General features: G+C 36.9%; 3 protein-coding genes across 3 annotated transcripts in view; all 3 read right to left on the reverse strand.

Moving 5' to 3' along the window:
* Positions 1-14119, reverse strand: part of mia3 (MIA SH3 domain ER export factor 3) — a 449969-nt gene that overhangs the window by 264703 nt on the left and 171147 nt on the right. The window lies entirely within an intron of this gene.
* Positions 1908-8981, reverse strand: LOC100330838 (MADF and BESS domain-containing protein). Its single transcript, NM_001386313.1, has 2 exons — positions 8829-8981; positions 1908-2598 (listed from the first exon to the last, which is right to left on the reverse strand). Exons 1-2 carry the CDS (start codon positions 8968-8970, stop codon positions 2126-2128), a joined length of 615 nt encoding a protein of 204 aa, NP_001373242.1. The 5' UTR covers positions 8971-8981; the 3' UTR covers positions 1908-2125.
* Positions 10754-14119, reverse strand: part of LOC103909362 (uncharacterized) — a 15287-nt gene continuing 11921 nt past the window's right edge. Inside the window, exon 5 of the mRNA XM_009295012.5 lies at positions 10754-13485. Within this exon, the coding sequence (XP_009293287.1) occupies positions 13303-13485 (183 nt within the window). The 3' untranslated portion in view covers positions 10754-13302. The remainder of the gene's footprint in view (positions 13486-14119) is intronic.

Here is a 14119-nt window from a genome sequence, read left to right on the forward strand (position 1 = left end):
TACCTACTTCAACCACTGAGTGTCAAACTTACCAACTGCACCTTTATCTTGCACAGATTAATAGCTGACATTTAGGCTAACAATGTGCGCTAGTAAAATTAATACTGGAAGTTCAGATTTCATGCAGATTTAAAAAAACGTTATGCTCTCAAGTTCATGTGTGATGATACACAAGAATCATATTATCATATTATCCACCTTTATAAAAATCATTTATTTACAGACTGAAGGATGACAGAGTGCATATACATGTCTGTTTAATCATTGATCTCTGATGAAACAAACATCTACCAGCATCGGTACAATGTTGCGAATGTTTTTTTTTTTTAAATGCAGTGGATAGAATTTCAATATCAATAAAAGATAGAAAAATATTAAAGAAACTATAGAAGTAGGGCTGGGATGATAAATCAATGTATTATGATACGTGGGTCGATTTTTGGACTGCATTGCCATTCTCTGTTGAATCAGTTCTGAGCTTAGTTTATAACAGCAGATGATGCTCTAGGCTTGTTTTTAACAGCAGACGGCGCTCTAGGCTAGTTTTTAACAGCAGACGGCACTGTACGCTAATTTTTAAACAGCCAACAACATTGTAGGCTAGTTTTTAACAGCAGACAGTGTGATAGTGTGCTAGGCTGGCTACGATGAAGTGGAGCACCATCCATTGTTAAAACTAGCTGCTTTCAAAAAACTAGCAGATGGCGCTTTAGGATATTTTTTAAACAGCAGACGACGCTCTAGGCTAGTTTTTAGAAAGCAGATAGCGCTTTTGGCTAGTTTTTAGACAGCAGATGGCGCTCTAGGATATTTTGTAAAACAGCAGATGGCGCTCTAGGCTAGTTTTATACAGCAGGTGGTGCTCTAGGCTAGTTTTAAACAGCAGATGGTGCTCTAGGCTAGTTTTAAACAGCAGGTGGTGCTCTAGGCTAGTTTTAAACAGCAGATGGCGCTCTAGGCTAGTTTTTAAACAGGAGATGGTGCTCTAGGCTAGTTTTTAGACAACAGATGGTGCTCTAGGCTAGTTTTCACACAGCAGACGGCGCTCTAGATTATTTTTCAAACAGCAGATGGCGCTCTAGGCTAGTTTTTAAAAACCAAATGGCACTCTAGGCTAGTTTTAAAACAGCAGATGGGGCTCTAGGCTAGTTTTAAACAGCAGATAGTGCTTTAGGCTAATTTTTAAACACCAGATGACAATCGAGGCTAGTTTACCACCTAGATACAACAGAGTGGGGCACCATCTGGTGTTAAAACTAAGCTAGAGTGCCATCTGTTGTTTAAAAACTAGCTGATGGTACTCTAGGCTAGTCTTTAAACAGCAGATGGCGCTCTAAGCTAGTTTTTTCATGTTGAAACTAGCCTAGATTATTATCTGCTGTCTAAACTCTAGCCTAAAGCGCCATCCATCTGCTGTCCATAAGCTAGCTGACGGCACTCTAGGCTAGTTTTTAGAAAGCAGGCGGTGCTCTAGGCTAATCTTTAGACAACAGATGTTGCTCTAGGCTAGTTTTTAGACAGCAGATGGCGCTCTAGGCTAGTTTTTAAACAGCTGACGGCATTCTAGGCTAGTTTTTCGAGAGCAGATAGCACTCTAGGCTAGCTTTTGGACAGCAGACGGCGATGTAAGCTAGTTTTTAGACAACAGACGGCGCTCTAGGCTAGTTCTTAAATAGCTGACAGCCCCCTAGGCTAGTTTTTGGACAGCAGATGGCGCTCTAAGCTAGTTTTTAGACAGCAGACGGTGCTCTAGGCTACTTTTAAAACAGCAGATGGGGCTCTAGGCTTGTTTACAAACAGCAGATAGAGTTTATTCAACAGGATTAATGTAAACAGCTCACTACGAACACTTGCAACTCGCTTATTTTTTATAGTAAGTAATATTATTATTTTTTATTATTATTTTAATATTACTTATTTTTTATTTATTTTAATGATGACTATTTTGCGTTTAAAAGATACGTGTAAGGATTGTCAGAGTGAGACAGGTTTGTAAAGCACACAGCGCCATCTGCTGGTAAAAACTAATCTCAAAATTAATTCAAGAGAGAACAGCAATGCATTCAGAAAAAGTAATTATTGATTCATAATGCATGGATTTATTATCCCGGCCCCATATAGAAGCTCACTTAAACTCTGCCTCATACAGCAGCTGGTGTATTTTTAATTTGACCGCGCTCTTCTTGGCGTACGGCAGTCGTCTCAGATACGGCAGTAAACTAAACAAGAACATCTCGTCCTCCAAGTCCTCATTGGCCTCCATGTGCCACTTTCGCTTGCGTCCCGATCCTTGCGAGCCTGACGCAGAGTAATGCGACGCCCCATCCAGCATTCCATGATCACCTTCAAAGTCCTGCACCACGAATGCTGAGTTCCCGTCCGCCGTCCTCTCCTCGTCTTTGTCCTCGTCGTCTCTGTCTTCTTCGGGCTCGTCCGCCGCAAGAGATCTGGACTGGATGAAGGGTGTGAGAAAAGACATCTGCCAGCTGTACTTCCAGCTGCGGTGAGACGTTCCTGATGCTCGCCTACGCTGCTCTGCACGCTTGTCTTTGATGAACATGTCCCGTAAACTCTTCCATCGCCTGCGGCAGTCCTCCTCTGGTAAAAACAGCAAAACACAAAGAAAATCTGAAAAATGATGCTTCATAATCAATGCATGGTTCACTTATAAGTTTGATGAAATAAAAAAAAGCTGTCATCTATAAACAAATAAATAAAAATCACCCTTTAGTGGTTCTAAAATTCTCTGTTCAACACAAAACTAGGCCTGTCACGATAAGGATTTTTTGTTGTGTGATATATTGTCAGGAATTTTAGCAATAAGCGATATTATTGTCATTTTATGCCACTGATTATATAATGATTATATAATAGCATCATTCATTAATTTTCTTTTCGGCTTAGTCCCTTTATTAATCTAGGGTCGCCACAGCGGAATGAACCGCCAACTTATAACAGCATAATAATAATGCATATAGCAATAAACAATTTAAAAAACATATCATTCTCAAAGTTATTTAGATTATATTGATGTTACAAAGGTTAATGTCCTATACACTAACATACAAAGTCTTGTCGTCTATCCAAGTTTTAGGAACAGCAAATAATAACTGGACTTCTAGTTGCTCATTTGGTATCAGAATTGTCTTATATGAAAGGCAAAGGCCTCTACATGACGCTAATTTGACCACAATAAAATATGATCATGCCTTGATTTTAAATGATTTCATTAGGACAGTAAGGTCTGACTCTGTTTAGACTAAAGTCTTCAAACTCTGAAATGACTCAAATCACTGATTAATAAAGTCATCTTGAATGGCAAAGAAAGCGTTCCTGCAGGACTGCCAGAGTTCATCAAGAGTCTTTGTGTTCATCTTCAATGCCTCCTCCTCCATCTTACCCCAGACATGCTCAATAATGTTCATGTCTAGTGACTGGGCTGGCCAATCCTGGAGCAGCTTGACCTTCTCTGCTTTCAGGAGCTTGAAGTATGAGCAGGAGCGCTATCCTGCTGGAGAATTGTCCCTCTCCTGTGGTTTGTAATGTAATGGGCAGCACAAATGTCTTGATATCTCAGACTGTTGATGTTGATCATCCACTCTGCAGATCTCTCGCACACCCCCATACTGAATGAACCCCAAACCATGATGTCTCCTTCACCAAACTTGACTGATTTCTGTGAGAATCTTCATCCATGCTGGTTCCAGTAGGTCTTCTGCATTATTTGTGCTGATTGAGATGCAGGTTTTGTCAGGTAGTGTATACTATTAAATATCTTATTCGGTAAGTTTTCCAATTATAAACTTTGACAGCAGTAAGATAGCACATAAATGTCACTGTAAAATTGCTTTAAAGCGCCTTGGTTGCATAAAAAGGAGGCGATTGATAAAAGTTGTTCTACTGAATAGAAAAACACACTAAATTCTAGGATACATGGGAAATTTGCATATTGCACTTTGTCATAATTAGGGTTGGGTACCGAAACCCGGTGCCATTATAGCACCGGTACCTAGGTAACCGGTACGCACCGGTATTAAATCAGCTTATGAATCTCGGTGCTGCGGCAAGGACGTTACGCCTGTTTCACACCGCAAGCGAAAGCAGTGCGTGAGCAGAGCATGCGCAGCGCGTATGTCGAGCAGAAGCAGCACGCAGGCGCTTGCCTTTGATGCCTGTTTCACACCGCAAGCGAAAGCAGTGCGTGAGCAGCGAGTATGGAGAGCAGAAGCAGCACGCAGCCATTCACACCAGCTGCGTCTGCAGCGCGCAGCTCTCCGGCAGCTGCTGCAGAGATCAATCTATCTCTATTTCTATTCTATCTAGTTATGAACAGCTCTCGGGTGGAATAACTTGAGTGAACATAAAACAAAGCCGAGTAAAACTTTCTTTCTCCATTTCAGCTGCACAGTACACAGCGAGCTCACATCATCCAGCAAGCGTGTTGAACTACACTACCCACAATACACTTCGCTATGGACTACAACTCCCGTAAACAGCAAGTCTTAAAGCGACCGCTCCCCTCTCCTGCAACTTAAGCAAAACTGATACTAAAGATGTTTTACATTTGGTTTTGTAGTTCGGGCCTAAATAAATGTTTTTTTGCAGTTTTTAATCGTTTTGAGTTCATTTGAATGACTATATATAAATCAGTTGATATTATTAACGCATTTATTGGGTAAAATTGCTACTTTTTACTGTCATTCAATGTGTTTAGATCATTATCAATGCACGAAATAAACAATAAGAAATAGGACTTATTATGACTCCAGAATTATTATTTTTTAGGAAAGAGTGTAAAAATTTTCAGAAACATTATTGTGAATGAATGGGAGGGCAAAATAAATTGACTTCAACAGTAGGCCTGTTAAAGTTTACAGTGGCAGCAATGTGCCTTGATGTACTTGAATATTATAAATATGTTCTCTTACACCAGTATAACGTTACTTGTCAAATAAATAAACAAGGAAGATTATTTTGAGTTTAAGTTATTTAATTATCTTGTTTATGAAGACTGCAGAGTGATGCATGAAAACAAATCACTTCCAATAATGTTAAGTATTTTGTGATATACATGTTAAAATGTGCTCCTAAAAGTACAACTCAAAATAATAATAATGAACAAACAATAGTCCATTTCTCCTTGGACGTAAAAATAAGTGAAAAATTTTCTGACATTTAAACGAGTAATAATTTTAAACTGAAAATAAATTTTAAAAATGAATCAATATAAATATTAAATAAATAATAAATATAAAATTATAAAATAATAAATATATTTATAAATAATAAATGAATAAATAAACATATAATAAATAAATAAATAATTAATAAATAGACTAAAATAAATAAATAATAAACAAATAAATGATAAAGGAATAAATAAACAAACAATAAATAACTAAATAAACAAAAAAACAGTATTTGTCTAATGTAAATCTATTATAAGTATTTTCTCATGTAAATGTAAGTATTTTCTCTTTTAAAGAGAACAAATGCAGTCAAAGACTGCTGGATGTCTGTCTGAAACGTGTGTGTTAGCCTCGGTGTACAAGCTCGGAACCTTAAACTAGCGCACAGTTGGCATAACTTTGTTTAGTAGTAGCAGTTTTGTTCCATGCCACGGTGTTGAGAAGCCTTCACAATTAATTAATCTTGATGAATTAAACCGTGGTTAATCGTGAAATCGGTAAATCGTTGCATTCCTAATGGTTACTCATTTCTAACATCCTTCAAAATATCTTCTTTTGTGTATAACGGAAGAAAAAAAGTCATAAAATGTTTGGAATTAACTATGGGAGAGTAAATAGAAAGAAAATGTCCATTTTTGAGTGACCTGTGCCTTGAGGCTCGGTTTGGTGATTCTCCTTGCTTTAAAGTTTCATTTTAATCCACTTGGTGGCAGTAAACAGAGGGGGAAAGTTTTTATGAGACTCCAATATTGTTTTTTGCACAAATGACATACCTGAATTGATAAGCCAGATACATGTGCATACATTGGAGTAAACTGATAAAAAAAAGTCTCATTTTACTAGAAACACTTAAAGACACATTATTAAAAACTGCACTAATAGTCTTATTTACTCATTTATTTGTAACCTATTTATTTACTTATTTTTCTTTTATCAGAGGAATTTATCTGGGGTTTTTCAGGGGATAGTTGGAAGTTGTGATTGAATTCATCCTGGGATAATCTGTCATTTATAATTTCTTAATTATTCTGCACTGTATCATGACGTATAGTTTTATGGGGAAGTAAGAGTGGGTTTAAAACATTTATTTTTTATTCTACATGTATTTTTTTCTATGTATGGTCTTGTTAATTACCATTACATAAAAAATGGGGGACAAAAAATGCAATATTGTATATTACCTTTGCATATTTTTCATTGCTTTATTATAAACAAAAAAAAAATAATTGTACAAAATAATAATAAAAAAACATATATATTTTTTAATTATTTGACTTATTTGGTAATCTGGACCTATGATTGGGCTAGAAACTTTTTTCAAGTGTATTTGGAGAGCTCAGATCATAAGTTTCAGAGTTTCATCACACATCTAAATTAATAGTGAATTACCTATATGTATAATAAAATTACCAAAACCTTACAGTTATCAATAAACAACAATTTCAGCATATTTAATTAATAAATTAACAGGAAAGTCAATAAATAGCAATGCAAGCATATGAACAGTTAAATTATCTATACAATGATTGTTATTTTAATGAATTAATTCTGCAATAATCAATATGTAATAATTTAAGCACATGTATATTTCACTAATAATTAACAATACATCTTAAAACAAACGATAAGCAGTAATTTATCTGCATATACCAGCATAATAAACCATGACAATAATCAATAAATAGCATTTTAAGCATATATATACACATTAAATATTTTATTATTAGTATTTGCAGTGTTTTGCATTTATTATTATTATTTTTAATCTATTTATTATTCTTTTTCAACATTGTACAGCACAGTGGTCAACTGTTGTGTTAATTTGTGCTTTACAAATAAATAAATAAAAATAAAATGAAAAATGTATTTAATTAGATTCTGTAATAATAAAAATCTAGCTATTCTGTGTATTTAATGGAAAACATAAATGATAGAATAACCAAAGTGACTTAAGCATACAGTATGCATAATTAATTATATAAGCAACAATCAATAAGTCATCATTTAAGTATGATAAAAATTAACTTATATTATATTAAGTAATTAAATTAAGCACATGTATTCACATTAAAGTACAGTAATTATTGAGACATGCATGTAGTTTGTGGAATCAACTGCATACATTAACAACATTAAAAGTATATATACACATGTATATGGACTACGTTACATTAAAAAATAATTACAATATGTAAAACTTTAATTATTAATACCTTTATGCACACATTTTACTATTAAAATGCTCAGTTATGCAATCCAGCAACTTAATAAACTTTAGATGAAATCAGATCCCACTTTACTGATGAGGGTCAAACAACTTAAAACAACTCAAATGAGCATCTGATAGTGTCGCATCCACACGATTAACCCATAAAACACCTCAAGAAACCTGTTCTTTTATTATACGGACTCAAAATCCAAAAGTTTAATCCAATCTCCAAATCAAAAATGTGAGCAAATTTAAGAGTTAGATTTAGTCAGAAACGAGATTTTTCAAGAGTTTAAGAGTTTGATCCAATGTCCAAATCAAACATTTAAGCATATATTATTAATAAATTAAAAGGAAAGTCAAAAAATAGCAATTTAAGCATACAACCAACTAAATTATCTATATAATAATTTTGATTTTTTTAATTAAATTCTACAATAATCAATATGTAATAATTTAAGCACATGTATATTTCACTAATAATTAACAATACATCTTAAAACAAACGATAAGCAGTAATTTATGTGCATATACCGGCATAATAAACAATGACAATAATCAATAAATAGCATTTTAAGCATATATATACACATTAAATATTTTATTATTTTAGTGTTTCTGTGTTTATTTTTATCTACTTAATATTCTTTTTGCCACATTGTACAACACAGTGGTCAAAACTATTGAGTTTTTTTCGTACTTTATAAATAAATAAATAAATTCTGAACTAATCTAATTAAATTGTGTAATAATTAAAATTTTGCTATTCTATGATGTGTATATTTAATGTAAAACATAAATGATCAAATAACCAAAGTGACTAAAGCATACAGTATGCATAATTAATTACATAAGCAACAATCAATGTCATCATTTTAAGCATGATAAATAATAACTTCATATATTATATTAAGTAATTATATTAAGCCAATTCACATTAAAATACAGTAATTATTGAGGCATGCATGTAGTTTGTGGTATTAACTGCATGCATTAACAACATTAAAAGTATATATACACACGCATATGGACTCAGTTACATTAATAAATAATTGCAAAATGTCAAATTTAAATTATTAATACCTTTATCCCTAAATTTTACTATTAAAAATACTCACAATTAAAATGCTCAGTTATGCAATCCAGCAACTCAAACTTTGGATGAAATCAGATCCCACTTCACTGATGAGGGTCAAACAACTTAAAAAAACTCAAATGAGCATCTGATAGTGTCGCATCTACACGATTAACCCATAAAACACCCCAAGAAACCTGTTCTTTTAGTTGTCGGATGATTATACGGACTCAAAATCAAAGAGTTTGATCCAATCTCCAAATCTGGATTCCTGTTAGCCTTCTCTGCAACACGCTAACAGCAAACGGCTAGCAGTTTAGCTAGCAACAAACAATGCAGACACCGCGACTCGTACCTGGTATTTCGACTTGTAGACTCACTGCTCTCCACGCTTTGGCTTTTCTAGCAGCATCTTTATACGAATTTATTGTGGAATTGTATAACTCGGGATAGTCGGACACCGCCGCTATTAACCTCTCCTCCATTGTTGTTAGCATTGGGCGGCAAATGTTGTTAGCTGATCTGCTTGTGAGAGAAATAAACGCTTGCGCCTGAAGGGGGCGCCCGGTGGTCCAAAATACTACAAGTCGCATTGAGTTACATTCAAACCTTAGTACGAGTTATGTATTTTTAGAGACAATTAATTTGAACGACGTATATATATATTTATCAGTCAATTATAATATTTACGATGTGCTTCACTGTTAAAATATGCGAAAACGGGTTTACTTTAAAAAAAATAACGTTAACCATTCATTGATAGTCAGCACAAACGGCCGATTGCTTCAGACTGATCAGCGCTGAGAAAAGTACCACCAACCTCGTGTGTTCTGAAGTCAACACAGGAACGGGAAGGTCAACAAACTTTTTGACCACGTGGGATTGATAGTCTTGAACTTTGACTTTGTTTTGCTTTTCACTAATATACCATAAATTGATATATCAAGTATTTTTGAACCAGAAGTTGCAGCAGACAACAATGCAGCAGTGTATTTACTGCTTAAACGAAATATTGACGAAGGGGTGGGGCTTTATTTTAGCCAAACCTCTTGTGTTTAATTTGCAGCACTTATTGTTGAAGGGGCGTGGCTACGTATATTTCGCCCATTCCGTCAAAGTGACGTCATGCGAGAAGAAATGTCATTCCAGAGCAGAAACAGATGGATTTAATTATTTACATACATTTAATCATACATTTACATACATCATACATTTAATTTGTGTTTACTGTTATTATTACTACATTATAATGTATTTGCTTATTTTTGTTAATTTATTTTTAATAAGTTTTCATCTTTTTCAATCTGACATTATTCTTATGTATCTTAATTTAGGTTAATATTTCTTGTAATGTTCAACTATTCTTTAGTTAAAAACATAAAGCAGATGGTCAGATTACCAAAACAATTTACTTTTTTGGATTAATTTGCACGATAATAGTATATATACATACACAATACAACAATACACCACAGTTTACTGTAGTAAAAATGAATGTACACCACACAGCAATTATTACCGTCAGTTCACCATAGTTAATAGACTACAGTATGCTGGAGCAATCTTTAATAAAGTGTTGTATTTACTGTAATATAAACAGTTTTTTATAAAAGTTTTTTACAAATACTTTTTAGTATAGCATGGCTCAAAAATAAAGGATTTAAAGGTGCTGTATGTGCTTTAAGTTTGACACCCAGTGGTGGAACTTGGTATTGCTCCCCTGGTTCAAAACACATGCAAGCGCAGGTTGCCAAATTGAAGACCAAGGAGCAAGTCTGATGATCGAGCCTAAAGATAACCTAAAAGTTATCTTAAAACATATGTGGTGAATATTCGGCACAGATAGCTCTGGCTAATGCAGCCGTTAGCCTATAGTGGCCGAGAGAAGATATGGCAAATGTGGCTCAGTAATTTTAAAACATATGTGGGCCACTTTTGGCGAATATTAGGCATAGTAAGCTCTGGCTAATGTGGATTTGAGCCTATAATGGCCCAGAGAAGATATGATAAATGTGGCCCAGTTATCTTAAAACATATGTGGACCACAAGTGTTTGCTTTAGTTGGGATCATAGCCCCGAACCTCTTAATATAAATTTTCTTTTGGGCTGCTGTAGCTTTTAAAAACTTTACTTGAAAAGTTAAACATTACAGCAAAAAAACAAGTAAAAAAAACAATAAAATTAAGTGAGGCACAGCCTGTGATGAAATAATATAATTCACTGATGTTAACCAATGTTTAATCCATTATTAGAAGTAGCGTAATAACATGCTCGCACATGCCACAGAATTATGAAGGTTTAATAGCTAAAAGCATTCTCTGGTTCAACTTCTGCTCACAGGGACATCAATAATCAACGTATGAACCTCAACAACAGTGACGATTAACAAAATAAACAAACATCACAAACAGGAAACTAAAAGAGACAAAACCAACAACATCAACATGAACAGCAGAATCAATAAGTTAGAGAATGTATTCATGGGCCAAAATAAAAGCAAAGTGTGGCCCAGAATAGGGTCAGTTCTGGTTCATTTGGTTGAATTCTGGCTAATACATGGTATTGCTTTGGCTTAATAGTGGCCCAGATCTAGCAAACAGGAGCGGACCGCCCAAGTGCCATCATTCCATGCATGTCTGGTGTGGGCCGGATCTGGGCCAGAATAAAAGCAAACTGTAACAAAGAATGGGGTCAATTCTGGTTAATTTGGTTGAGTTGTTGCTAACACGTGGCATTGCTTTAGCTTATTTGTGGGCCAGATCTGACAAACAGGACCGCCCTAGAGCCATCAATCCATTCAGTATGTGGTCCAGATGTAAGTGTCTGGTGTGGGCCGGATCTGGGCCAGAATAAAAGCAAATTGTGGCCCAGAATAGGGTCAGTTCTGGTTCATTTGGTTGAATTCTGGCTGATATGTGGTATTGCTTTGGCTTAATAGTGGCCCAGATCTGGCAAACAGGAGCGGACCGGCCAAGTGCCATCATTTCATTCAGTATGTGGTCCAGATGTAAGAGTCTGGTGTGGGCCAGATCTGGGCCAGAATAAAAGCAAACTGTAGCCCAGAATAGGGTCAGTTCTGGTTCATTTGGTTGAATTGTTGCTAATACGGGGTATTGCTTTAGCTTATTTGTGGCCCAGATATGACAAACAGGACCGCCCTAGAGCCATCATTCCAATCAATATGTGGTCCAGATGTAGGAGTCTGGTGTGGGCTGGATCTGGGCCAGAATGAAAGCAAATTGTGGCCCAGAATAGGGTCAGTTCTGGTTCATTTGGTTGAATTCTGGCTGATATGTGGTATTGCTTTGGCTTAATAGTGGCCCAGATCTGGCAAACAGAAGCAGACCGCCCAAGTGCCATCATTCCATTCAGTATGTGGTTCAGATGTATGTGTCTGGTGTGGGCCGGATCTGGGCCAGAATAAAAGCAAACTGTAGCCCAGAATTGGGTCAGTTCTGGCTCATTTGGTTGAATTGTTGCTAACACGTGGTATTGCTTTAGCCTTTTTGTGGGCCAGATCTGACAAACAGGACCGCCCTAGAGCCATCATTCCAATCAATATGTGGTCCAGATGCAAGTGTCTGGTGTGGGCTGGATCTGGGCCAGAATAAAAGCAAATTGTGGCCCAGAATTGGGTCAGTTCTGGTTCATTTGTTTGAATTCTGGCTGATATGTGATTTTGCTTAGGCTTAATAGTGGCCCAGATCTGGCAAACAGGAGCGGACCGGCCAAGTGCCATCATTTCATTCAGTATGTGGTCCAGATGCAAGTGTCTGGTGTGAGCCGGATCTGGGCCAGAATAAAAGCAAACTGTAGCCCAGAATAGGGTCAGTTCTGGCTCATTTGGTTGAATTGTTGCTAACACGTGGTATTGCTTTAGCCTTTTTGTGGGCCAGATCTGACAAACAGGACCGCCCTAGTGCCATCATTCCAATCAATATGTGGTCCAGATGTAAGTGTCTGGTGTGAGCCGGATCTGGGCCAAAATAAAAGCAAACTGTAGCCTAGAATTGGGTCAGTTCTGGCTCATTTGGTTGAACTGTTGCTAACACGTGGTATTGCTTTAGCCTTTTTGTGGGCCAGATCTGACAAACAGGACCGCCCTAGAGCCATCATTCCAATCAATATGTGGTCCAGATGTAAGTGTCTGGTGTGGGCCGGATATGGGCCAGAATAAAATCAAATTGTGGCCCAGAATTGGGTCAGTTCTGGTTCATTTGGTTGAATTCTGGTTGATATGTGGTATTGCCTTGGGTTAATAGTGGCCCAGATCTGGTAAACAGCAGTGGACCGCCCAAGTGCCATCATTCCATTCAGTATGTGGTCCACATGCAAGTGTCTGGTGTGGGCCGTATCTGGGCCAGAATAAAAGCAAACTGTAGCCTAGAATTGGGTCAGTTCTGGCTCATTTGGTTGAACTGTTGCTAACACGTGGTATTGCTTTAGTCTTTTTGTGGGCCAGATCTGACAAACAGGACCGCCCAAGTGCCATCATTCCAATCAATATGTGGTCCAGATGTAAGTGTCTGGTGTGGGCCGGATCTGGGCCAGAATGAAAGCAAATTGTGGCCCAGTATAGGGTCAGTTCTGGTTCATTTGGTTGAATTCTGGTTGATATGTGGTATTGCCTTGGGTTAATAGTGGCCCAGATCTGGTAAACAGGAGCATACCGCCCAAGTGCCATCAGTCCATTCGGTATGTGGGCCGGATCTAAGTGTCTGGTGTGAGCCGGATTTGAGTCACATGAATTTTCCCAGCTGAATTTAGTCTATGATCAAATAATAAACAAGACGCAAATGATTTAACAACTTTGTAATCTTTTAGATTCACTATTCGATAGAGTTGAATCCTTCATTCAGTTCTCCTTTACACTGTAGTGTTTGTTTCTGTGCTGCGTCTGCTGTATTTGTTGCTCCATATTGTTTGCTTGCCATTTGTGAAAGATTGATTTTCTCTTCATTCATGCTGGTGTTCGTACTAGAAGGCTCTGCTATAGCCTCCTCCTGCACAAACTAAACACATACAGTCATCTGTAAAACCATTTATATCCAAAGACTTTCCAAACTTAATGTAGTATTTGATTAAAGTTGAATAAAGATAAGGGGCAGCATGGTGGCTCAGTAGTTAGTACTGTCGCCTCGCAGCAAGAAGGTCACTGGTTCGAGCCTCAGCTGGGTCAGTTGGCATTTCTGTGTGGAGTTTCCATGTTCTCCCCATGTTGGTGGGGGTTTTCTCCGGGTGCATCGGTTTCCCCCACAGTCCAAACACATGCGCTATAGGGGAATTGGTGAACTAAATTGGCCGTAGTGTATGTGTGTGAATGAGTGTGTATTGATGTTTTCCAGAGATGGGTTGCAGCTGGAAGGGCATCCGCTGTGTAAAACATATGCTGTATAAGTTGGCGGTTCATTCCGCTGCGGCGTCCCCTGATTAATAAAGGGACTAAGCCAAAAAGAAAATGAATGAATGATATTTAAATAGGCAACACGGTGGCTCAGTGGTTAGCACTGTCACCTCACAACAAGTCAGTCAGCTGGGCCAGCTGGCATTTCTCGAACCAGCGACCTTCTTGCTGTGAGGCGATTGTGTTACCCACTGTGCCACCGTGCTGCCCAATTTAAATCTCATCTTTAAACAAATAAATCT

Source organism: Danio rerio, chromosome 20 (genome assembly GCF_049306965.1).
Source record: "Danio rerio strain Tuebingen ecotype United States chromosome 20, GRCz12tu, whole genome shotgun sequence".
Taxonomy (NCBI): Eukaryota; Metazoa; Chordata; class Actinopteri; order Cypriniformes; family Danionidae; genus Danio; species Danio rerio.